At 53.6% G+C, this 25,070-nt stretch overlaps 1 protein-coding gene and 1 long non-coding RNA gene across 5 annotated transcripts; one reads left to right on the top strand and one right to left on the bottom strand.

The window, feature by feature from the left end:
* Positions 1 to 395: 395 nt before the first annotated feature.
* On the top strand, positions 396 to 15,404 carry KCNN4 (potassium calcium-activated channel subfamily N member 4). Of its 2 annotated transcripts, XM_047710910.1 has the most exons (9): positions 398 to 2,933; positions 5,982 to 6,077; positions 7,292 to 7,725; positions 9,930 to 10,065; positions 12,369 to 12,479; positions 12,603 to 12,721; positions 13,070 to 13,139; positions 14,224 to 14,391; positions 14,823 to 15,404. In XM_047710910.1, exons 1-8 carry the CDS (start codon positions 2,484 to 2,486, stop codon positions 14,386 to 14,388), a joined length of 1,581 nt encoding a protein of 526 aa, XP_047566866.1. In that variant the 5' UTR covers positions 398 to 2,483; the 3' UTR covers positions 14,389 to 14,391; positions 14,823 to 15,404. The 2 variants fall into 2 exon arrangements, with proteins under 2 accessions (XP_047566867.1, XP_047566866.1); XM_047710911.1 differs by lacking the exon at positions 14,224 to 14,391 and having other exon boundaries at positions 396 to 2,933.
* Positions 12,046 to 25,023, bottom strand: LOC125089089 (uncharacterized). 3 transcript variants are annotated; one of them, XR_007123854.1, is made up of 4 exons: positions 24,767 to 25,023; positions 23,849 to 24,057; positions 23,292 to 23,433; positions 12,046 to 12,076 (listed from the first exon to the last, which is right to left on the bottom strand). It is a non-coding gene; the product is annotated as an uncharacterized LOC125089089 (long non-coding RNA). The 3 variants fall into 3 exon arrangements; XR_007123853.1 differs by lacking the exon at positions 12,046 to 12,076 and adding an exon at positions 18,266 to 19,762; XR_007123855.1 differs by lacking the exon at positions 12,046 to 12,076 and adding an exon at positions 20,835 to 20,849.
* Between the last annotated feature and the right edge of the window lie 47 nt (positions 25,024 to 25,070).

The raw sequence follows: 25,070 nt of genomic DNA, 5'->3' as shown, positions 1-25,070 counted from the left end.
TCCTGTCCCTGAGTGGGGCTGGTGGAACCAGAAAGGGCATGGCTGCCCCCAGCTGTGCTGGTGGATGGAAGAGAGCAGCTGAGGCAGAGACAAGCATGGAGAGGTCCAGAGAGAGAGGCAGAACCAGAGAGAGAGGTCCAAAGGGAGGTCTGGAGGCAGGGAGATGGAGACGGAGAAACTGAGTCACGGGCAGAGATAGAGAGACCTAGAGTCAGCAAAAGGCAGGGACACAGAGAGCACAGACAGAGATGGAGACAGAGAGACAGTGACAAGGAGAGGGGATGAAATAGAAAACAGGGACACAAAGATGGAGACAGAGATAGAGATGCTAAGAGAGACACAGAGAAACAAAGAGGCTGAGAGACACAGAGAGAGAGAGAGAGAAGAGATACTGAGAGAGTCAGAGATACTGAGAGACAGAGCCAGAAGAGACAGAGGTCAAGGAATGGGGGAGAGCACAAGAGAGACAGGGAAAGGCAGAGACAGAGATAAAGACAGCACAGACCCAGCGGCTTCTAGAGCAGGAGAGACTGAGGGAGGATTCCCAGGTAAGACCCAAGAACCTGAGAGGTGCAGAGAGACCAGAGCCAGGCCACAGGGGTGGCGGGTAGCTGGGGGGCATCCCGGCCGCAGCCTCCAGGGTGCCGGCAGCAGCGTTCTCTCCCCGCGGGCACGCGCATGGTGTCTGGGTGTGTCTGGGTGTGCCCGGGTGTGTCTCCATCACTCTCTACCCAGACTGGGAATCACATGGGTGCCACGGATCGGGCGGGGCACCAGCACGGGTTGTGTTTTTGTCACCGGGTGTGTCTGTGTGTGTGCGATTTGGTGTCTCCGGGTGTGTCTGCGTGGGCTGTGTTGGTGCATTGCCAGACATGTCTGTGCGTGAGTGTCTCGTTTCCCTGTGGCTGGCGGGTCCGTGTTCCTGCTTGACATCTGACACGGGAGGGAGAGGGGTCGTGTCTGTGAGCTCCCTCTAGAGTAGTGCCTGCCTGGCTACTGGCTGTGTTCCAGAGGTCAGTGTGTGCGAGGTGTTTAGTGTAACCTGGCCGGCATCTCCCCAGAGTTTGGGTCTGTGTCCCCATGTATGGCACACAGACCCGTGTGCTTCTCCGGCACAGTTGCACGCAGTGACATTCCAGCACACCGCGTGTCCCTCCGGGAGTGACCCTGTACTGCATTTGCTATTCTGTCCATCACTGTGTGTTGTGTCTCTGTTACATGCCTTTTTGGTGCAAAGGTGAGCTGTCAGTCAGAGATGTGACCCTATGGGTCATGCCCAGGGCTGTGTCCATTTGGGGCGGGCTCTCCTTTCCCTGCCGAGAACACAGCCTGGGTGGCCACACTCAGAGTGTGCTGTGTTTGTGTGGCTATGTAGTACGCCGCAGCGGAGGGTAGCCCCTGGTGTGGTGTGTGGTGTTGTCGCAGGCTTAGGTGTCAGCTGTGTCAGTGGGTCCCACCTGATGTTTTACGTGATCCAGGGTGTTCACAAAAGGTAGTGTTGGGAAATACTTTGGCAGCATGTTTTGTGTCGCTCGGTGTTTGTGTGGCCACGTGTGTTGGAGTATATGGTGTGCCATTTGTGGCTTGTCAGTCAGAGGCGATGCTGCATTTCCATGTCAGGGGCCCTGCCCCCCACCCTCACCCCCGGGGCTACTATTCTAGGTCGTGTCCCTGTGAGGCACCAAAACCTATCCCGGGCTGTTTGGGTTTCTGTGTGTGTCGCTGTGCACTGCAGGTCTCTACACGTGTCCGTTCCCACTGTTCTGACCACACGTTTGAATGGCTCTGGGCGCTGGGGCGTGTTGTATGTCCTGGTGAGTCTGTGTGTGCTGTGGATCGTTGTGCGAGTGTGACCTGTCACATGCCATCCGCGTGTGTTTCACTGTGTGCTGGGGGCCTGAGGACTGCCATGGTTTGTCCCCAAATGTTGTGTGTCCACACGTGTTGGGCGCCAGTGCACAGGTGTATCACGTCTGGGACGCCGTTAGCACATGGTTCACACAGGGATGTTGAGTGCGGCACGTGGGTGTGACTCAGTAACCTGATGTATGTCTGCGGAACCGTTGGTGTGTGTTGTGCTAATGGAGCAAGAGAGCCTGGGGGTGACTGTCTGGGCAAGAGGATGTTGTCCCAGTTTCGATTGCAGTTTTCTGTGCCTGTGCGTGAACGGTTTGGGTGGTCACGGGAGCCACAGGGCACTGCCTGCCGTGCTGAGTGCCGGCGTGTGTCACACCATCTGTGTGGTGTCTGGGTGTGGCTGTGGGCTGCAGAGCTCATCAGGGAGTTGTGAGTCACTCACTGTAGGTTGTGGTGTGTGCCCCATGTGTGTTCGGTCCCGTCTCCGGCCGTGGTGTGTGTGAGGGTTTGTAACCGGGTGTCTTGTGGTGTCTGGGTGTGGCTGAGTTTAGGTGTGTGTTACAGAGGGCAGACCGTTTTGTGTGACAAAATCTATTGTGTGCCAGTATGTGTCTTCATCCACGTGGATGCACGCCTCTTCCTTGCTCTGCCCCAAGACACACCCCAGTCCCTCCTCAGGCTGCGAAGGGTGGTTGGGGAGCCTTCAATCTGCCCAAGGGCCATGCCGGCCCCTCCCTGCCCTGCCCAGCCGTCACCACCCCCAGAGGGCACAGACTCCTCTGTGCCTCAAAGCAAGAGCCCCAGAGCGAGGAGCAGAGCAGGCCGAGGACCTGCAAGCCACAGTGGCTGCCCTTTGTGTGCTGCGAGGTGGGGGACCCTGGGCAGGAAGCTGGCTGAGCCCCAAGACCGCAGGGGCCATGGGCGGGGAGCTGGTGCCAGGCCTGGGGGCCCTACAGCGGCGAAAGCGGCTGCTGGAGCAGGAGAAGTGGCTGGCTGGCTGGGCGCTAGCGCTGGCGGGAGTTGGCATTGGACTCATGGTGCTGCACGCGGAGATGCTGTGGTTCGGAGGGTGCCCGGTGAGTGGAGCTCTTATCCTGGGCCACGGGAGGCTGGGGGCTGAGACTCCTGGGTCTAAGGGAGGAGGGACTGGTGGTCAGGACCCTAAGTGTGAGGGAGGAGGGGCTGGAGTCCTAGGTCTGAGAGGGGAGGACCAGGGGACCTGAACCCCTAACTCTGAGGGAGGAGGAGCTAGGGGTCTGGATTCCTGGGCCTGAAGGAGGAGGGGGCTGAGGGTCTGGACTCCTGGGGCCCAAGGGAGATAAATGTTCAGGGCTCTCTCTGCAAAAAGAAGGGAACATGGGTCTCAGTGTCTCAGTCTTTGAAGGTTTGTATGGGACACCTGGAAGCCCGGGACCCCTTGAGGTCAGGGGGTGGCTGACCAGATCCTCCAGTCTCCCAAGAAGAGATCAGGGGAGGGGTAGCCTCAGGTTCAGTGAAGGAAGGGTGGGGAGAAAGGCTAACTTCTTCCAACTAGGAGGCGGCTCCTTGGTCCTTATCTAAACGCAGGTTTACCCAGTGCCTCCCCAGCAGAGGGCAGAGACCAAAAATACTGGCTGGGGTGGGGGTGGGAAATGGGAAACAGCCCCCTGCCCCTCCCATGTGCATCAGTCCCAGCCTCCCCAGGGTCTGCATGCTATTCTGGGGCATAATGGAGAAGTAGGTGTACAGTGTCTTGGGCTCCTAGGTCCCAGGGGAGGGGGCAGGGAGCCCAGGCTCCTGGGTCTGAAGGAGGCTTAGAACGTCTTTGGGGGAAGGGGGGCCTGATAGAGTCGGTGGGGAGGAAAAGGACAGGTGGGGCCAGGACAGGTCTGAGCAGGCTCTCGGCACATTCCAGCCTCAGTCTGGGCAGCGATGGGGCAGATAGAGGACAGGGGTCAGAATCAGTGGTTTAAGGACATAACAGAGTTGCTTAACCGGAAAGGAGGGGTTGGAGAACTGTCTAGGGTAAGGGATGTGGAATTGGGTTGGCTGGGGACGCTGACGTGAGGACTGGGTTGGGGGGCATTCCTGGAGGAGGAAGGTTCAGGCTTGGATTTGGGGGTGGTGGCAGAGGAGCGCAGTTCCAAAGTGACCAGGAGCCACACGGAGGGTCAGGGCAGGCCAGCTTCCTCTGGCCTGGGAGCCGAGGCCAGGGCAGCGGGCACAGGGGGGTGGGGCTACCGAAGCCCATGCCAACAGGAAGCATGGCCAGGGCCTACCCGCCGCTCCCACGCTTCAGAACCCCACCCAGCAGGGGAGGTGGGGCCTGAGCTCCCTGCAGATGGAAAGGGACAGGGGGTCCTTCCTTCTTTACTCCCTCTCTCCCCCTTCTCACCTCTCATTTCTTCCTTCCCTCTGCCATTTGTCAGTCTGCTGTCTCCAGCAGCTGGACTCTAGGAAAGCTGCTGCAGCTTTCTGGGCCTCAGTTTCCCCATCTGTAAACTGGGGGTAAGGGTTGAGATAGGTGGCCCTACGGGTCCTCCTCAACCCCCTTTCTACTTGGGCCTTGACAACATCCATGCCTCCTCTCCACTGCCATCTCAGTCTTAGGAGCCCATTTTGCAGGGACGCAGACACCTGCTCCCCAGTGGGGAGGGGCTGAAGGAGAGGCAGGTGCCCAGCTGGGGAAGTGCAGGGGAACAAGCTGTTGAAATCAGCAGGAGGAGGGGTGGAGAGAGACTGAGACTGAGAGACAGAGACACTGAGAGACAAAGGCGGTGTGAGACAGAGACAATGATGCAGTAAGAGACAGTGAAAGACAGAGTTCCCCAAGTTGAGATACACACAGAAAGATGGAAAGTCTGACAGAAACGGAGACCCTCAGACATAAACAGAGATTGAAACAGAAGCATCCCCAGAGACAGGGAAATTTCAGAGACTGAGTCAGGGGTTTGGGGGAAGAGGAACCAGCAAAGTAGAAGTCGGGTGCCGTGTGGGCAGGGGGTGTGTCTAGCGGAGTGGAGTTTGTGACAAACTAAAGAAAGGGACAGGGAACCAGGGAGGCTTAGGAGGATAAGGGGGTAGGGGAGGGCTAAGAACAACAGCACCATTGTTTGGGGAGGGTTGGGGGGGCAGGTCCCCTGGGGCAGGAAATTGGCCCTCTTCCCCTGCACAGAGGTGGGGCCCTGGCCTGCTGGGGGAGCTGGCAGACATCTTCCGAGAAACAGGTGCTGAGCTCAGCAGGGGAGCCCAGGTGGATCCCCCTCCCCCACAACATTTGTCAGGCAGGGACCCCTCCCCACTCCTCCTAGGGGATCCAGCAGTCCCAGGCCCCCCTAAACCTCTTCTTCCAGAATTCTAGATCTCTCCAAGGTATTGCCACACAAAGAGAGAGGAAAAAAAAAGTCTCTCCGTGGTTTCTGGAGGCCATGTGCTTCCGGCCAGATCTGCCCTGGGCTTAGAGCCAGGAGAGAGAGCAGGGGGAAGGAGATGCAGGGGCCAGGACCCAGGGGTGTTCCTCAGAGCTGGGACTGGGGTCTCGGGGACCCAGTGTCCTGGATGGGGTGGGGGGTGGGAGGGTGTCATTCATTCTTGAGTATTGGGTGATCATTTCTAGGCTTCTTGGGGAATTGGGAAGGTGGTAGGATCTTCTAAGGCAGGTTGCTTTCCAGGGTTGGACCAGCTGTGTGGTCAGGGAAGGGCCGGGGAACTTTCTGGAGGCCAGATGTCTGTTTCTAGACCTCCCCACTCCCCCACCCCCTAACTGAGGAACTATTTTTGGTGGGGGAGGGGATGGGGGAATTAAAAAGGGCTGTGAGCTGTAAGGTCTCCCCTCAGGTGTGGATCCTATGAGAAAGGCTGAAGAGGAGGGTACACACCGGCATCTGAGCCAGGGCTGTCAGGCTGGGAAGGAAGAGACCACTTTCTTTGGGGACCAGATGGTTTTGAGAGTTCCCCAAAACTGAGACACTGGGTGGAACCAGGTTTTGCAGGGACGGGGGTGGGGGGAGGACAGGCAGGGAGGAATGGGTGGCGGAGGCCAGGAAATTGGGAATTGAGAAGGGATGGCATTATGGGAGGAAGGTAGAGGGGACTGACCAGTTGGGAACCTAGGATCTTACCCCTTTTTCTGTCCCTTCCAACAGTGGGCGCTCTCCCTGTTCCTGGTTAAATGCACCATCAGCATTTCCACCTTCTTGCTCCTTTGTCTTATCGTGGCATTTCACGCCAAAGAGGTCCAGGTAGGGCAGGCCCCACCCCTGGGCCCCTTCCTTACTCCCCCCCAGCCCCCACGGCTCCCTGTCAGCTCACACTTTCCACCCTCCTCCTCCTCCTGGTCTGAGTAATGAGGTTTCTCCACCCTGACATTTGTCCACACCCTCACCCACCAAGATGAGAAGAACCACAGATAGACAGACCGAGCCTCCTGGAGCAACCCAGTCCCATGCACCCCTGTAGCCCTGTCCCCCCTTGCATGCCCATGGATGCTGAGAGCTCCTACCCCCAGGCAGCCTCACTCCAGGCCCAGCCCCCCAGATCTCTGTCCTCCATGCCCGGGGCCCCACCTACTCCAGTTCCAAGTAACCTGAAATCCAGGCTATGTGCCTGAGGGTCCTTCCCTACTCCTGAGCTCCCCACCTCTGTGCCAATTACCCCCTAGACTCCAGGGGTGGGGGGGCGTTCCACCCATCACCCCCCTCCCACGTCCTGTCTCATCCTGGCCCTCAACTCTCCACCAGCGCCCTCCCCTCATCCCATCCCCCACATCCCTAGATCCTGTTGCCTCTACCCCTTCCCCCAAAACCTCTGTATATAAAATGGGGGTTACCCATCATGTGTAGTCATTTCCCCCTGTGGCACCTGCTCAGTAGAAAGTACACATTATCATCACTAGTCAAACAGTTAAGTGGCCTGGATTTGTAGCTCAGCTGTACCGCCACAGCTGAAAGACCAGGGCCTGAGTTTCTGCACCTGTAAAATGGGGGTAAAATGCTTTCGATTTCACTGTGTTGGGAGCATTCCCTGAGTCATAACATGTAAAGCAGATAGAGCAGTGCCTGGTCCATTCAAAGTGCCCTGTAAATGTTGGCTATGGGGTGCGGTTTTCAGTTAATTACTCCCCCGGCCCCAGAAACAGGAGGAGGTGGCTCCGTGCATCAGGACTGTAGGCTCCCAGGAGGCAGGGCTTTCTGCTCTGTGCACCGGTACCTTCAATATATAGAACAATGTGGGGGTACACAGGAAATTCTGGAAGCGGGCCGAAACCGAGGGGGAGGGCGTTAGGAAGAAAGTGGAGAGAGGTCCTCCTCAAGGCCCTGCCCCACTCCTTCCCCACCCTCCCCAACCCCACCCATCCTGACCCTGGTGGACGGCCCCCCTTATCTCCTGGTTCTGGCAGGCGGGCGGCCACCTGACCTTCTTGTGACCCCCTCCCCCGTCTGTCCCTTCCCCGCAGTTGTTCATGACTGACAACGGGCTCCGGGACTGGCGCGTGGCGCTGACCGGGCGGCAGGCGGCGCAGATCGTGCTGGAGCTGGCTGTGTGCGCGCTGCATCCTGCGCCGGTGCAGGGTCCGCGGTGCGCCCAGGGTGTGGGGTCCGGGCCCACGGCGGCGGCAACGCAGTCCTGGCCGGGCTTCCTGGATGAGGGCGAGGCGCTGCTGTCGCTGGCCATGCTGCTTCGCCTCTACCTGGTGCCCCGCGCGGTCCTCCTGCGCAGCGGCGTCTTGCTCAACGCGTCCTACCGCAGCATCGGCGCCCTCAACCAGGTCCGCTTCCGCCACTGGTTCGTGGCCAAGCTGTACATGAACACGCACCCCGGTCGCCTGCTGCTCTGCCTCACGCTTGGCCTCTGGCTCACCACCGCCTGGGTGCTGTCGGTGGCTGAGAGGTGAGGGTGCTGCGGTGAAGGGTGGGGGGGACTTAGAGCATCTGGAGAAGCCGCTCACAGCCCCAGCTGCCCCCGGGGGTCCGCACTCATCCACTGGGCAGGGAGGAACCAACGGGCCAGCTCCCGCCCTTCCTCCGCTTGCAGCCTCCAGTCTCCCCAGACACACACAGACCCTAGCAAGCCCTTCCTTCCCCGCTTCCACACCTGTCCTGTCTTAGGTCTCGGGGCACCTGTTCAGTCTCTAAACCCAGGTACTGGGGCCTGGCCAAAGGTTGCAACTGCCTCCTTGGAGGATATGGACACCTTTTCTGAATTAGCACAGATGCACTGGGGTGCTCCCCGCCATCCTGGGATGGTGGTGATTTGGGGCTGCTCTGGAAGGAAATTTCCTGCAGGGAATGGATGGAGGATTCCAGGCTGCCTACTGGACAGACACAAGCTGGGCCTCAGGTCCTCTCTCTTACAGATAAAGAAAGTGACATTAATCTTAGCCAGTTGGTCCTAAGGTGTGGTTCCAGAACTGGCAGTGTCACCTGGGAGCCTGCTGCAAATCCAAATTCTCAGGCCCTACCCACACCTAACAAATCCAAAACTCTGGCAGGTGGGGGCCAAGCAGTCTGTTTTAACAAGGCATTCTGACCCCGGCTCAAGTTTGGGACCTCTGGTTTAGTACATCTGGCAAAGGATTCTTTTTTTTTTTTTTTTAAGATTTTATTTATTTATTTGATAGAGATCACAAGCAGGCAGAGAGGCAGGCAGAGAGAGAGAGAGGAGGAAGCAGGCCCCCCGCTGAGTAGAGAGCCCGATGCAGGGCTCGATCCCAGGACCCCGGGACCATGACCTGAGCCAAAGGCAGAGGCTTTAACCCACTGAGCCACCCAGGCACCCCTGGGAAAGGATTCTTGAAGGGAGGTGGGGAAAGACAAGCACTGGCTTTAGATCCTTTCTCTCTGACCCTCTGTTTCCTCATCTGTGAAATGGGTGTGAAATTTTACCATCTTTGAAGTCTCCCCAGCAATTCTAATCTTCGAGGATTTTTTTTTAAAGATTTTATTTATTTATTTGACAGACAGAGATCACAAGTAGGCAGAGAGGCAGGCAGAGAGAGAGAGGGGCAAGCAGGCTCCCCACAGAGCAGAGCAGAGAGCCTGATGTGGGGGCTTGATCCCAGGACCCTGGGATCATGACCTGAGCTGAAGGCAGAGGCTTTAACCCGCTGAGCCACCCAGGCACCCCTCTTTCAGGATTTTTAACTGATACATCTTGTAGGCTCTGTTTTCCTGCCACCATGTTTCTCATCTGAAAAGTGGGAGGGTGGGTAAGGGGGGTCAAATTTCTCAACCCCAGGGCAGAAGTCCTCAAACTTGAATGTACTTCCAGATGAGGGGAGTAGGGCTTAACAGTGCAAATTCAGTCTCCACATCCAAACACTAGAGTAGTGGGTCTGACATGTCTTGGGCCTCACGAATGAAGCGTTCCTTGCTGACCCTTATACAAGGGGTCTGTGGGCTCAAGTTTAGACAAATCAGGATTTTCAGTCCCTTCCATGGCTCAAATTAAATGTCCCCTTCTATGAAGTGGGGGGAAGGGAGGGCAGGATCCTGCCTTTTTAGTCTTGTCAGGACCACCTGTAGGCCATAAAGCATCTTTATGAACATTAGAAAAAGGCACCTCTGGGGTGCCTGGCTGGCTCAGTTGGTGGAGTATCTGAATCCTGATCTTGGGGTTGTGAGTTTGAACCCCACACTGGGTGTAGAGGTTAATTTAAAAAAATAATAAAATCTGAAAGAAAGAGAGAGAGAGAAGAGAAGAGAAGAGAAAAGAAAAGAGAAAAAAAATCACCCCTTCCTCTGTGTGTATGCAGATCCCTGCCAGGGTGTGACAAGAGGACTCTGGGCTGGGTTTCTGTCCCCTCTCAACCTCTCAACCTGCTCAGAAAGCAGCAGTCCTGGTAGCCTAACGAAAACCAAACAAGCCTTGGAATTGGCTGGATCCAGGTTCAAATGCCACAGTCCAGAAAGGCTGAGCATATTTGCCCAGCTCGCATAGCAGAGAGGAAGCCAGGCAGGCTCTCCAAAGCCCAGAATTTACAGACTCTTTCTCTGAATGCTTCTGGGGACTGTGGGTGTGTTAGGAAGGAGAATATCAGACATCAAGGGAAGCCCTGGGGTAGGGTTTTAGAACTAACCCATCCTTCCCCACAGGCAGGCCGTTAATGCCACCGGACACCTTTCAGACACACTGTGGCTGATCCCCATCACATTCCTGACCATTGGCTATGGAGACGTGGTGCCAGGCACCATGTGGGGCAAGATTGTTTGTCTCTGCACTGGAGTCATGGTGAGTACAGCCCCCTAGAGGACCCCACCCCTACCCCCAACTGCGTATCTCTTGGGCCCAAAGAAATCATGGAGCCAACAAAGGGACTCAAGGACACCACCCCCAAGGAACTTGGGTATCTGGACACCCACAGCCCCATTTCCTTTCAAAATCCAAGAACCCATCCCCTAAATCCTTGTTCTCCTTGGAACTTAGGACCCTAGAACTCACCACCCTGGAAAACATAGGCCCCTGACTTCCCAGCCCCATTTCCTTCCAGAATCCAGGAATCCACTCTGAGCCTCATGAAGGCTCAGACATCCTCCTCCTCACCCCCTTACCCTCTCAGTCTAGGACACAGGCCCTTGGTTTCCCAGCTTATCCAGGACACAGGAACCTAGTCTCCAGCCTCCATTAGGGCTTCATCCAAAGCCTGCCTGTGGGGTCAGTCTGCCTGTCTTCAGATCCTGCTTCTGCCCCTTCCAAGCTGGGATCAAGCCTATAATAAAACGGGGATGCTGATACTAATGTATTCCTCATGGGGTTCCTGAGATGAGTTAAACCACACATAGGGTCTCAGCACCCAGCACATAGGAAATGCTTGGCAAATGGGTCAAGGGGTGGGGGTCGGAAGGCTGTCATTTGTAACTGGTCGCAAGCATCCAGCTGCCCACCCTAGCTCATGTCAAGGATGAGGCAGAGGCTCCCCAGAGTTGGTCTCCTCCTGAAACCAGACATCTACCACCTTCCCTTCATAGACCCAGGCATCCAGCTCCCCCTTCCTGGCCCCTATCCTCGTCCAGGACCCAGCACCAAAGCCTTGGCCTTCACCTCCCCTTGCGATTTGGCTCTGCCTACCCAGGGCTGCCGGCCCCCAGTCCTGAAGCTGTCCTAGAAAAGATATGCTACATTTCCACTGGTCATGGATGGGGTAATGGGAAAGTGTGATCCCCTCCCCATAGGAGTGAGTCTTTGGGACCAAGAAAGAGGAGCAGAGATTCAGCCAGGAAAACACTCCCAAAGGGTCAGGGACCCTCGGGGCTGCCTGGGACCTCCTCCCGCATTTGACACAAGGAGAAACAGACCTAGAGAGATCAGGCAATTTGCACTTGAGCTCACAGCTCAGTTTCTGGCAGGGAGGTTCCCTGACACAATGGGATAATCACAAGTAACTTTATAAAGTACAGACTCTGTGCCAGCCTCTCCGCTGAACCCTTTCCAGGTGTTCACTTAAGGAACCCACAGAGTAATACTGTGAGGGCATGCCCATTTTATAGGGAAGAAAGTGAGCCCCTGAGACATTAAGTAACGTGCTCAGAGCTGGGCTTGGGACACAAGTGTTCCTGGAACCAGTGTTTATAACCAGTAAATTGTTCAGAGTGTTCTTGAGCTGAGACACATTTTGGGGAAGGGGAAGACTTCAGAAGAAAATTCACTGTAACTCAGGGAAGAACAGCAGGTACCACCAAGCAGCTGGCGGTTCAGAGGTCTTGGGAGAAGCGGGGAGTGTTCAGACCAAGATGCTCGGGAAGCTATGGCAGATTGAGGTCAGGCTGAGTTGTCTGAGTTGTCTGAAGGCTCTGAAAGTGAGGGTAAGAAGTTTGGGGCAGTAGGGTAAAGGGGGCAGGGTTATAATGTTAGATCTCCCTCAGGTCCAGGTCAGGAGATGGTCCAGGAGGAAAAGGACGGGGCCAGAAGTGGCCAGGAGCCAGAGGGGTGGAAGGAGGGGGAGGGACACCTTTAGTGACCTGATGGCTAACTGGCTGTGAGCAGTGGGGAGGAAGGGCTCCCGAAGGAGCCCAAGCTCTACCTCTTACCCAAGATCAGCCCTTCTCCCCTTCTCCAATCATACCTTTAACAAAAGAGCATTCTGGGGGCGCCTGGGTGGCTCAGTGGGTTAAAGCCTCTGCCTTCAGCTCAGGTCATGATCTCAGGGTCCTGGGATCGAGCCCCGCATCGGGATCTCTGCTCAGTGGGGAGCCTGCTTCCTCCTCTCTCTCTCTGCCTGCCTCTCTGCCTGCTTGTGATCTCTCTCTCTCTCTCTGTCAAATAAATAAATTTTTAAAAATCTAAAAAAAAAAAAAAAAAGAGCATTCTGGTGGTATAAACACTACACCCACAAGTGGGACTCAGACACATGACCTCTGATCCTGGCTCCACCCCCTCGGGGTGTGTGGGACCCCGATTCCCCTCTCTGGGCCTGTTCATCTGTCCACCGGGGGTGGTCTGGCCTGCCTTCTGTGGCTGTTGGGAGGGTTCTAGGAGGGAGTCTGGTGGCCCCGGAGCCCCACCGCCCTCCGTCATAGTGTCTGCTGTGCCCACAGGGGGTCTGCTGCACAGCCCTGCTGGTGGCCGTGGTGGCCCGGAAGCTGGAGTTTAATAAGGCAGAGAAGCACGTGCACAACTTCATGATGGACATCCAGTATGCCAAAGAGGTGAGGATGGGCATATGGCACCCACGGCACACGCCTCCCTCAGACCCAGGAGTCCAGACGCCACCCCTTCCTCCTCCCAGAGCCCTAGGGGTCTGCCTCCACTGACACTGTGCCCACCCCCAGATGAAGGAATCAGCTGCCCGAGTGCTGCAAGAGGCCTGGATGTTTTACAAACACACACGCAGGAAGGAGCGCGGGGCTGCCCGCAGGCACCAGCGCAGGCTGCTGGCTGCCATCAACAGGTGAGGGCCTCCCTCTGTTCGCATCTCCTCCCTTCCACATGGTGTGTGGCAACGAATGTGCGTGTGAAGCCAGGCTGGGACACCGGCATGCAGGCCCGCTGAACAGATGTCCACCTAGACCTCACGGTGACTCTGTGATGGCTTGTCCTGCGCGTCTGTGTCTGTGGGTCCGTGCCAATCTGTATGGGGGGGGCAGTCAGGATACCTGGGACGCTACCTAAGAGATGGGCTTAGGGGGGTTTCAGCTCTGGCAACCCTTCCTCACCGGACCACATCTATGTGAGTCTCTCCTCCGCTTAGCCCATCCCCGAGCTGGGATCACTTCTGACCTCCAGCTTCTTCCCACAGGTTCCGCCAGGTACGACTGAAACACAGAAAGCTCCGGGAACAAGTGAACTCCATGGTGGACATCTCCAAGGTACCAGGATCCTGTGGGAGGAAGGGTCTGGAAGAAAAGGGAGGCCAGGGCAGCTGGCAGGGACATCAGCCCCAGCGTAACGAACACTGGCAGGGGTCTGGCAAAAACACACACGTTCAACAAAGGTTTGTGGTTGAATGAATGATATGACAGTTTCTTAAACTCATGGAGGGGACCGATCCCTTTTAACCTTAGAAAAAGAAATCGCACAAAGAACTTTAGTGTTTGGTTTTACATTATTTTTATTGTCGAGTTAATGCGGACGGATACAAAATTCCTTCCAACTATGACTCTTAGACAGCAATAAAACCAAAGCAAATATACAAACCAAGTTCAAACACAAATGGCAAGACCAATAAAACACAAGTTAACAAATCTGACACAGACAGGGCACATTGTTTCAGTAAAAGGCCATCTCTGCTGCTATTGCAAAGAGGGGCCCAGGGCCACGGGGCTGACTCCGCTTGCCGTTCTCCGGCTGGGACCACCGGATTCGGCCGGTGCTTGGGGATGGTAACATCACACCCCTTGGCTTGACTCACAGCACTTTTTGCCTATTAAGCGGCCTTTGCTTTTTCTCATTAGCCCGAGACAATTCAGACAGTGGCCCTTGGCACCAAGGCCATGGCAAGCAGTCACAGATGCAGGGCCCCTAAACTGCACGGCAGGTCTCAGTGAGGAGGTGGGGGCCTAGATCTGCCAGAACTGGCAGGTCATAATTTCTAAAGATTATCCAGCCAAAAACTGAGAGTTCAAGAATTCTCATAGAAAGCTCACACTTTCATACCCTTGAGGATAAAGCTGCGGCTCCTAGTCTGAGAAGCTGATGAAAGCGCTTATGTGGATCCTGAAGTCGTTCATCAGTTCCACAAATGCTAGGCCTTACCGGAGGAGCCACCTTGGGCACGTCATTTAACTGTTCCAAGCCCATTTCCGTAGTTGTAAAAATGGGAATGGAATCCTCACTCCCCAGGCTTTTAAGAGGATTTAAACCATGTGTGAAAAGCACTGAGCCAGGCAGCTGGGATAAGGAGGAAGTCTAGCTCGGCCTGCTGCTACCTCCCACCTCCCCCTCTCTGCCCAGATGCACATGATCCTGTGTGACTTGCAGCTGGGTCTGAGCAGCTCACATCAGGCCCTGGAGAAGCGGATGGACGCCCTGGCAGGGAAGCTGGACATGCTGACTGAGCTGCTTAGCACTGCCCTGGGGTCGAGGCAGCTTCCAGAACCAAGCCAGGAGGCCACGTAGCTGGTGAGGCCGCTGGGACTCAGGCAGAAAAACATCCTGGAGAAATGGTACCTGTAGATAGCACCTCTTGTGGCCAAAGGACTAGGGGATGGCCTTGGAGATGATGCTACTCTTTCTCTTCTGCTCTGCCTATCTGGAGGAGAGGACTCAAGTTTGGGGCTGGACTGGCAGTCCTGGGAGGAAGGAGACATTCTTTCTCCCCTTTGCTGACCCTCAATACCCTCTCCCTTCCTTTGCATGGTCTGTCTGCCTGTTCCTGGGCATGTTCCTAGTTTCTGTCCAGATGCCTGGTCTCTTGGTGGCAGGTACACCCACCCTCTTTCTTCCCCCTTAGTCCACTGGTGTCTGTCTGTCTCCACCTCAGTATCCCTGCTCTTGCTCTCCCTCCCTCTGGTTTCCGGCCCATCTATCCATCTCTCTGCTTGTCTCCCCAGGACCCATGGAGGAAGAACCAAGCTACTTTCCCCAGGATTGAGGTGGAGGACACTGTCCCTGCTACTCCTGACCCAGCCCTATGAATAAAGCACCTCAAGTGCAAGGACCAAAGGGGCCCCACCTTAGGGTGGTCTCACTCACTGACTGACTGAGGAGACACTGGCTCAAGGAGAAAGGCTGTGGCCACACACACCCAAACCCTTGCCCCAAAAGGGAAAATGGTCTCACTACTATCCCACATACCCTGGACAAAAAACATCCTTACTATGCTGCTATGGATGACCTCCAGCTTTCAGTTAGAAGTGGAGGTGCCTGGGGGCTGAGACTCCTGGGTCCCAGAGGAGGAGGGGACTGGGGGCCCAGAGTCCAGGATCCTGCGATGCCTTAGTGACCACGGAATTGCCGAGCTAATGGAACCGGGCCTGAGGCTGAGGTGGCGGGAGGCAGCGCCCCCTGGCGGGAGGTCCAGGAGGACACAGTTTGCCAGAGCTGCAGAGAGTATCTGGTGCAGAGAAGGGGGTGGGGGGGTACAGCTCATCAGTCTCTGCTCTTAACTTTGTAATAAATGTTCAACAAAGCCAGAAGAAGCTGCTATTTCTTTCTAAACATATGTACATTTCCGACAGGCAGGTCATCTAGCGTAAGGCCTTTGCCCTGTCCATTTCCCAATCTATAAAGCAGACACCTACTCCAAGTCCCCCTCCCAGCTCCATAGGCCACAACTAGGCCATGAAGTCCTCAACAGCCCCCACCCCACAGATCTGAGGCTAAGAGCAAGGGCTTCAAACCCAGGTTTTGGTTCAGGGTCCAAAGCCTAACTCTGCCATCCACTGGCTGTGTGACTCTGGGCAAGTGGCTTCACCTCTCTGAACAATTTACCTCACCTCTAAGATGGGTCCACCTTCCCATGGAACTGCTGTGAAGACGGCAACAGAGAGTGGCACAGAGGGTCGGGTATTTAGCAAGAACCAAACACTCAAGAGACAGTTGATCATTTTTATTATTGCTATTGATTTTCAGACACAACACGCAGCTGCTGTTTCTTCTGCTGCCCTCTCCCCCCCACTCATCTCACCAGAACCTAGATGACTACTCACCCATCAGGAGACTAACAAGAACCCCAAACCACCCCACATACTCATTTCATTATCCTCTACGACTCAGACAGGAAAAGGGAAGGGGCTGGCACTTCTGAAGGTCCTACTGTGTGCCCGGCTTCTGTAATTCACCACAACGACTTCCCGCCCTCCCCCACGCCATTGTAAAGATGCAGAAACTGAGCTTTCAAGAGGAGCCCGGTCTAGAGCCCGGGAATCTGGCTGCAGGCCCCTGATTCACAGCCTGCCTGCCCTGGCGCTAAGCCCTCCTTCTGCCCTGTCTGAGGTGAGTCAGAGACAGAGTGGCCTTGGACTGAGGCCTTCCAACTGAGGTTTCACTTCCCACAGCCACTTCATTCTACTTTGAGAAGCTGATTCATCCTTGCTTCCTTCGATTTGCGGGGAAGCCCGGGCTTCGAGTCATCCTTCTCTGCTGAGCTATCTTTAGATTTCCCTCCAAATCCACAGCAAGCCTCATGCGTCGGCCCTGAGAGCTAAACTGGGGCTTGCACCACCCGCTGCCACAGACTGCCCTTCCTCTGGACGCCAGCCCACCTGGGAGCAGAGGAGACAGGAACTAGATGGGATCTCTGATGACATTTCCAACACCCTCCCCCTGCAGGAAGCCCTCCTCGCAGTGTTGCCAATCTCCTACCAAACTTATTCCCCCTGGTCACACCCCACCGCCGCCGGCACACTCCTTTAGGCCTCAGCTTGGATGTCCCCTTCTCTAGGGAGCCCTTTCCGAAGTTCTCACAGTCCCGTGAATCTTGTCTCTATCACAATTTTTTTTTTTTTAAAGATTTTATGTATTTGGCAGAGAGAGACAGCATAAGGGGGGGGGGGACGGCAAAGGGAGAGGGAGAAGCAGGCCCCCTGCTGAGCAGGGAGCCCATCGTGGGGCTCCATTCCAGGACCCTGGGAACAGGGCCTGAGCTGAAGGCAGACACTGAACTGAACCACCCAGGTGCCCCTTTATCACAATATTTTTTGAGCCCAGCACCACGCTCAGCCCTTTATATATAAATGACCTCATAAATTCTCTAAAAGGAGGCAAAGTGGGTATTGTGGCCTCGTTTTATGTATGGGGTAACCGAGGCAGAGAGAGATTTAAGAAACCTGCCCACAGTCACCGTACAGACTGGGGCAGGGAGGGCTGGGATCTGACCCAGGCAGCTTGGCTCCAGAGCGCCAGCACATAGCCAGCAGGCCCATTCATTAGCTCAGAGATCACGGCACCATATTTTCATTTTTGTTCTCTACTGTGTTTTCAATGTCAAGGGCTGGCACATGCAGGGCCTCAGTGAAGATCAACTGAATGAAAACACTGAAGACCTGGGGTGGCCCAAACTCCTCACCTTCTACCACGGTAGTTTCTGCTGAGACGAGGTAGGAACTGGTTAGAAGGGGCTCTTCACTAAGCAACTAAGAGAATGGGGCACCTGGGTGGCTCAGTTATTAAGCATCTGCCTTCGGCTCAGGTCAAGATCCCAGAGTCCTGGGATCGAGTCCCACATCGGGCTCCCTGGTGGGCGGGAAGCCTGCTTCTCCCTCTCCCACAACCCGCCCCCGGTCGGCTTGTTTCCCTCTCTTGCTGTGTCTCTCTCTGTCAAATAAGTAAATAAAATCTTAAAAAAAAAAGAGAGAGAGAGAGAGAGAAAGAAACTAAGAGAACACATGGGAGATTTGCTCCGAAGCATCTTGCATCTGCCCCCGCCTACCTGCTCCCGTTCCCCACAGCGGGGCATCGGTCCTGAGGCCCCCCTCCCAGCAGATTCTGCACTGCGCCTCATGAAATCTGCACTTCCTGAAGGCCCTGCACCGGGGGCCGGGACGCAGGCATGAACCAGAGCGCTCGGTCAAGGAGCTCAGTCTCACTGCGCTCTGGGCTTCTTCCCTCCCATGCTTGTTTTGCTTCCATGCCCATGAGAGGACTCGATGGGGAAAAGAGGCCCAGAAAGGGGTGGGGTGGGGGCTTACCAGGGCTAAAAAGCCAGTCAGGAGCTGAGGCTGAGGCAGACCCTGGCCCCTCTCATGCACCCACCTCACCAGACCCTGAGGACTCTCCCAACATTCAGATATGACCGGGTCTGGCCCTGGCCCAAAACCCTTCCGTGGCTCCCACCTGCTCTTCTGTCAAAGTCTAGCTCCTTGGCTCAGCTCATTTTTTTTTTCTTTTATTGAGACCCATTTTACATAAAGCACACACATTTTAAATGCAGCCTCAATGAATTATTACGAATTTATTCACCTAAGCAGCCACCACACAGATCAAGCTAGAAGTTTCCGGCCCCCTAAAAGCTCTCCCGTCCCTCCCTACCCTCCTCCATCCCCAGTAACCACCATCCTGACCTCTTGTGCCCAACTCTGAACCCTGCTCTACATGCTGGTGTGTACTGGCTTCTTGGGCTCCGCACAGTGGCCACCAGCTCCATCCAGGCTGGTCACTTTTTCACTGCCGAATAGTATCGCATGGTGTTATACCCACAGGTCTCAGGCTGTTTAGGGTCCAGCCCCACCCCTCTTCCAGTCTCCCCCAACCCCATCCTGGCTGCTAATGATTCTGCACCCAATTCTAGTGTGTGGGTTTCCCCCTCACACACCAAGCAATTCTCAGCCGTCGGCTGGGTGTCCTACACTTCAACTCAGTTCTACACTGTCCACATGGAGACAGAGTTCAAGTCCACAGGTGAAGAGCTCAGTCCTACAGGACTGCACCCCCTTGAATCTTCAGACGCCAGTGGCAAGTCCAGGTTGACACCTGTGCTTCTGACCAACCAGCTACAGATCGCAGGTTCCAACAAATGCCCCCTTGGGTTGAATTAATTTGCTACAGCAGCTCTCAGAACTCAGAGAAACATTTTACTTACCGGATTCCTCATATATCATATATTAATAATTATTATAAGCCAGGATAAAACTTAGGAAGAGCCAGAGGGAAGAGACACCCAGGCAAGGTATGGGGAAGGGTGGAAGCTACCACGCCCTCTCCAGGGGCACCACTCTCCCCACATCTCCACGTGTCCACCAACCTGCAAGCTCTCACAATCCTGTCCTTGTTGGTTTTGGCGGGGGGTGGGGGTGGTTGTCCTTTGATGGAGGCTTCATTTACATGGTCATCATTAATGAAATCACTGGCCACTGGCAACTGATTCAACCTCCAACACCCCTCTCCCTGCCCCCAAAAGGCCAAGGGTCAGACCGGATATTCTAATCTCTAATCACAAGGTTGGGTCCCTGGCAATCAGCCCCCAGCCCTCGGTTACCTAGGTACTTTCCAAAAGCCACCTCATTAACATCACAAAAGACACAGCTACCGCTCTCACCACAGAAAATTCCAATGGTTTTAGGTACTATGAGCCAGAGATGGGATGCATACCAAATACATGAAACAAATCACAGTATCCGGACGCCTCCGTGGCTCAGTCAGTTAAGGGCCTTCGGCTCAGGTCATGATCCCAGGGTCCTGGGATCAAGGGCCACGTGGGGCTCCTTGCTCAACAGGGAGCCTGCTTCTCCCTCTGCCTGCTCTGCCTGTTCTGCCTGTAGCTCTCGGTGCTTCTGCTCTCTCTCTGACCAATAAATAACTAGAAATCTTAAAATAAAATAAAATCTTAAAAAAAAAATCACAGTATCACAGCTGCTCCTGCCAGGGACTCCTCTTCCCCAACATTCCTTGCTGTAGCTGCCCGCCACTGTCCTCTCCCTCTTGCCCCATCCACTTACAACAAACGTCACCAGCGTTTACCCACTTCTTCATTATGGTTCACCAAGGAAGCCCTACAATGTACATCAACACCAGACTGTGGACCCATCTTGAGCTTTTATGCTGAGGGGAATACCTGCCAACAAAGAATGCAAAAGAGCGGGTTTGACAATCTGGAAGGGATGTCGGATGGCACAGCTTTCCTTTCTTTTTTCTTTTACCAGGGTGAACAGGCCCCTCTTCGCTTCAAGTCTAATTCCTCTCTCCGTCTGTCCTCTGTCAGCAACCCCCCCACCTCCTTAAGGACCCGGTTCCGAAGCATAGCGAACCGTCTCCCACCTTAAAAACACCCCACTAGGGGCGCCTGGGTGGCTCAGTGGGTTAAAGCCTCTGCCTTCGGCTCAGGTTGTGATCCCGGGGTCCTGGGATGGAGCCCTGCATTGGGCTCTCTGGTCCACGTAGACCCTGGTTCCTCCCCTCTCTCTGCCTGCCTCCCTACCTACTTGTGATCTCTGTCTGTCATATAAATAAATAAAATCTTAAAAAAAACAACAAACACAACACCCCACTAGAATTTTTAGAACCTTAGATCCGGTGTTATGTTTAGAGTTCACTATGTACTCCCTGAACTACAAAACATCTGGGATTCAAATTCAGATTTTAGATATTGTAAAACAACCAGGAGGTAGAAATCCTTTAAAGTAAGTTCTTACAGAACCAATTGCCGTTTCATACATGGGAGATTTTCACCAACATAAAAAGCAAAGGAAACCAGACACACAGGAGACCTTCTGTGATTTCATTAATATGAAGTTCAAGGGCAGCCAGAACTTGTCTAGGACCAGAATCAGATCAATGTGGGGCAGGGGAATGGACAGGAAAACGCGCCAAACAAATTTCTGGGGTGCTGCAAATGACCTCTACCCTGACCTAGTTAGTAGTTATATCAGTATACAGATTTGTAAAAATTCACTGACCTATACCCTTAAGGTCTGTGCCTTTTATGCACTTGACCATACTTAAGCTCCATCTCACCAAAAAAGAGCTGAGGAAAAGTACTCATGGGCACCTGGGTGGCTCAGTCGGTTAAACACCTGCCTTCGGCACAGGTCATGATCTCAGGGTCCTGGGATAGAGCCGCATGGCATTGGGCTCTCTACTCAGCAGCGAGCCTGCTTCCTTCTCTTTCTCTGCCTTCCTCTCTGCTGCTACTTGTGATCTCTCTGTTAAATAAATAAATAAAATCTTTAAATTTAAAAAAAAAAGTACTCATAAACTTTTCCTCACAGAATGCGTATTACAATATTGAGAAGTTTCCATTAACAGTTAGACTCAGGGACAAAAAAGAAAGCATTTTTTTTAAAATTATATATTTATTTATTTATTTACTATTTGAGAGAGACACAGAGTGAGAAAGAGAGAGCACAAATGGCGGTGGGGGACAGAGGGAGAGGGAGAATCGGGAGAGGGAGAACCCCCCAGGGAGCTGGGAGCCAGGGCCCTGGGATCATGACCTGAGCTGAGGGCAGAGCTTAACCGACTGAGCCACCCAGATGCCCCAAAAGCCATGTTTTCTTCATGGTGGACCCCACGCCTACCCCTAACAACTTCTCCAGACCTCTAATCCCCAGCTGATCACTGTCTCTTTAGAACCCTTTGTTCCCTTGGCTCCAGGTCATCCCTTCTGCTGACGTTCCTACTCCCTGTCAGCCCCCTTTCTGGGGTGCTGGTCCTCCCCCTGATTCCTAGATGCGGGAGGCCCAGGGCCTAACCTCTGCTCTGTCTACTCAATTGACTTGGATGGTTTCGGCCAACCCCAGGGCTTTAAGTACCATCTACACACTAAAAGCTCCAAATGGAGCATACTGGTAGACCTGCTAATAAAATGACAGGACAGGGCGCCTGGGTGGCTCAGGGGGTTAAGCCTCTGCCTTCGGCTCAGGTCATGATCTCAGGGTCCTGGAATCAAGTCCCACATCGGGCTCCCTGCTGAGCAGAGAGCCCTCTTCCCCCTCTCTCTCTGTCTGCCTCTCTGCCTACTTGCGATCTCTGTCTGTCAAATAAATAAATAAAATCTTAAAAGAAAATAAATAAAAATAAATAAAATGACAGGACATCTGAGATTTGCTTTAAAAAAGTAAGGAAACTCCAAGTAAAAACTGTGCTTATGTGTGGGAGGGGGAAAATAGAACAAGAGAAATGGAACGTAAATGACTATCAATACTGAGTGATGGGTATGTGAGAATTCTTTACACCACAATACTTTTGTGTTTGCTTTTAAAATTTCATAAAGCAAAAAAAAATTTTTTTTAACAAAATAAAATTTCATAAAGTCAGTAAACACTGTGTATCTACAAATCCTAGCTTCTCCCCCAAACTGTCACTCCTTACTTGATATCTAGTGAGTATCTCAGAGTAAGTTCAAAGCTTGTTAGTTTCCCATCAAGATGACTCTTAACCCATCTTCATAAAAAAGCATCACTCTTCATCCAGTTGGTCAAACCCAAAACCTTTAGGATAACTTTTAAGTCATCCCTGATTCATGCTTCCTCTCACACAACCCTCTTCCTGAGTCACCATCATCTCCCGTCCAGGCAGGGACATGGGTTTCCTCATGGCCTGTGTCCACGCCTGCCCAGCTGCAGGCCATCCTCCCCACAGCAACCAGCAGTGCTTTAACCATTTTGTGCATAAACAGTCACATGGCTCATAAATGCAGAAGTCTTAAGCAGTCGCCCTCACAACTCTGATCCACGAGTCTATGACCCTCCTTCCCACAAGCAACCACTGTCATTAATTCGGGGTGTTCACTAGAGAAATATTCATACAACAAACCTTCCAACATGCTGGTCCTTGCTCGCGGCCCTCCAATGGCTTCCTATCACTTGGAAAGTAACTTCCAAAGCCCTTACTGTGGCCTACAAGACCCTGTGTAACCTGGCCCCTCTCCATAGCTCCATTCCTAAACAATCCTTCCCCTCTTCCCCTGGCTCTGCTCTAGTCACCTGGTCACCTTGACAATCTCTCAACAGCTGGCTCCCCTCCTGCTTCCTCCAGGGGTCTTTCCACTGACTGTTTTTCAGCATCTGCACATGGCTCATTTCCTTACCTTTTTTCAGGCCTCTGCTCAAATATCACCTCTTCAGAGAGACCTCTCTGACCACCTGTCACTCTCTGACCCCTGTCACTCGAAATTTCCTTACCCTGACTTTTCCTTCCAAGTCTCTTCTACCTGACATCATCCGCTTTACTAGAAGATCTGCTGTTAGAGGGCAGCTGCTCTCTCCTATTCACTGGAGGATATCTAGCCTACAGCCATGGTCGGCAGCTGACTAGACTTCCGTAACTCATTCAGTAGATGGATGAATAAAATGAACAGAGAAGTGAATGAAGAAATGAATAGACCCTTTGGCAATGGCTCTCAACATTCCCAAGCCCGGACCGGCAATTCCACTTTCAAACAAGATATCACTGATAATACTACCATAAGCATACCATCAGAGGTACAACAATATTAACTGCAGCAAATGTGAGAGCTAAAGTTCAGAAACGGCCTAAATGTTTATCAATAGGGAAACGGTTAAAGCATGGTACATCCACACAACCATGTCACTAATACATAAAAAAGGCAGGTCTCTGGGTGCTTGTTTGCACCATTGACTCACCACTAGGCAGGCTGCCGGTTGTCAGGGGGAAAAATGTGGGCTTCTCTGTGGTGAGACGGGCCTGCATTTGAATCCAGGCCCTGCTGCTTCCTGGCTAGTGGACTTCTATAAGAACCTTCTCTTTTGGACTCATTTTCTGCATCTGATAAATGGGGAGGGGAAAGGTTGTAGTGACGTATATAAAACACAGCCTGGTACACAGTAGGCCCAATGTCAGGGCCATTCTTTTACCTTTTTTAAGTCATTTCCACCTGAGGGTTGCTCAGAGTTGTGAAACCGGCATGGAGGGTGTTCTGGTATTGAGAAATTCAGTTAAGAAAGACTGGTAATCACCGGGGGTGCCTGGGTGGCTCAGTGGGTTAAAGCCTCTGCCTTCTGCTCAGGCCATGATCCCAGAGTCCTGAGATCAAGTCTGGCGTTGGGCTCTCTGCTCAGCAGGGAGCCTGCTTGCCTTCCTCTCTCTCTGCCTACTTGTGATCTCTGTCTGTCAAATAAATAAATAAAATCTTTAAAAAAGAAAGAAAGAAAGGAAGAAAGAAAGAAAAACTGGTAATCACCTGAGATGAAGATGCTAAAGAGGGACACTGACTAACAGAATGCAGACGGCCTGACTGCCATGTGTGTCTTTGGGAAACACTCACAGTCTCTGGAGAATCATTATACAGGGCTCTCGACTTAAGTGACTGGTGTTTTCAACCAGCCTGTGGCAGCCTGGAAACAGTTCCACCTGGCACAAGTGCTGAGAAAATGGCCACAGGGATGAGGCCTGGAGGGGAGAGGGCAGCTCAGAATCAGTCACTATCATTCCCATCGTAAACCACAAAACAAGACACACAGAGCTACTATGCACTAGGCACTGTTCTGGGAACTTTCATCCATTGAACACTGATGCCAGCTTCATTTTAGAAACGGGCAGACAGGGTTAAGGTCGGGTGCCATATATGTGAACACCCATTTATGAGAACTCAAGCTCTTAACGCCAATGCTTTAACTGCAGTTCCAGAAGGATACTGGGAGCCGGTGCTTTAGGACCGGGATATGGGAACCAGAGCAAGAGACTTATTTTTATTGTGTACCCCATTGGCTGCTTGAAACCTGTCAGAATGTACCTGTATTCCCTATTCAAATAGAAATAAGAAAACGCTTTGAGATTTCAAATGAAAAGTGGTAAATTCCCCCCAGTCGCCGACATATGTATGAATCACACTCCTCTGGAGCGAACTTTCCTCCCCGAGGTAACCTCCCGCCCGCGCTGAGACGCTGCCCATGCGCTCTCCGCGGGCCGCGCGCTCGGCCCCGTATTCCCCCTCAGGCGCGCACTGGCCTCTGCTACGGGCTAAGTCTTGAATTTTCGACCCTTAGTCCTGGGCTCCTCCTCTGCGGCGGCCGCCGAGGTTCCCCACGGTCCCCGTCTCCCGATAGGCCCTGCCCCGAAATCCCTTCAGAATCTGAGCTGCCCATCGGTGCTGCCTCACCTTCCACCCCGGGGGAACTCGGAATGCGAGACCGTCTAGACCTTTCCCTCTGCTTGGAGTGCTCTTGGCCGTGCTTCAAGGTCCAACCGGACCTGGGCCCTTTCCATGTATGATTTAATCTGTCTCCCATTACAGAGCGGGAAGTCTCCAGCGCTCACGCCAGTTTCGATTCATTCCTGTGTTCTCATTTATGCGCCCAGGACCTTGAAATTCCTCCCCTCCGCCCCACCCCCACTGAATACAGCCTAGGCCACTGAAGAGGCAGGACTCGAACCTACTTATCCCAGTAACCGCCCTCTCGCCC

This window comes from Lutra lutra, chromosome 17 (genome assembly GCF_902655055.1).
Source record: "Lutra lutra chromosome 17, mLutLut1.2, whole genome shotgun sequence".
In the NCBI taxonomy this organism is placed as follows: Eukaryota; Metazoa; Chordata; class Mammalia; order Carnivora; family Mustelidae; genus Lutra; species Lutra lutra.
This window is presented reverse-complemented; position numbering and strand designations above follow the sequence as displayed.

Bases quoted from the DNA above. Each gene is read 5' to 3' on its own strand.
- KCNN4 (XM_047710910.1), top strand. From the start codon at position 2,484: ATGCACGCCTCTTCCTTGCTCTGCCCCAAGACACACCCCAGTCCCTCC. The intron at 6,078-7,291 runs GTAGGGCAGGCC...CCTTCCCCGCAG, and splicing joins TTCACGCCAAAGAGGTCCAG to TTGTTCATGACTGACAACGG. The intron at 12,480-12,602 runs GTGAGGATGGGC...GCCCACCCCCAG, and splicing joins ACATCCAGTATGCCAAAGAG to ATGAAGGAATCAGCTGCCCG.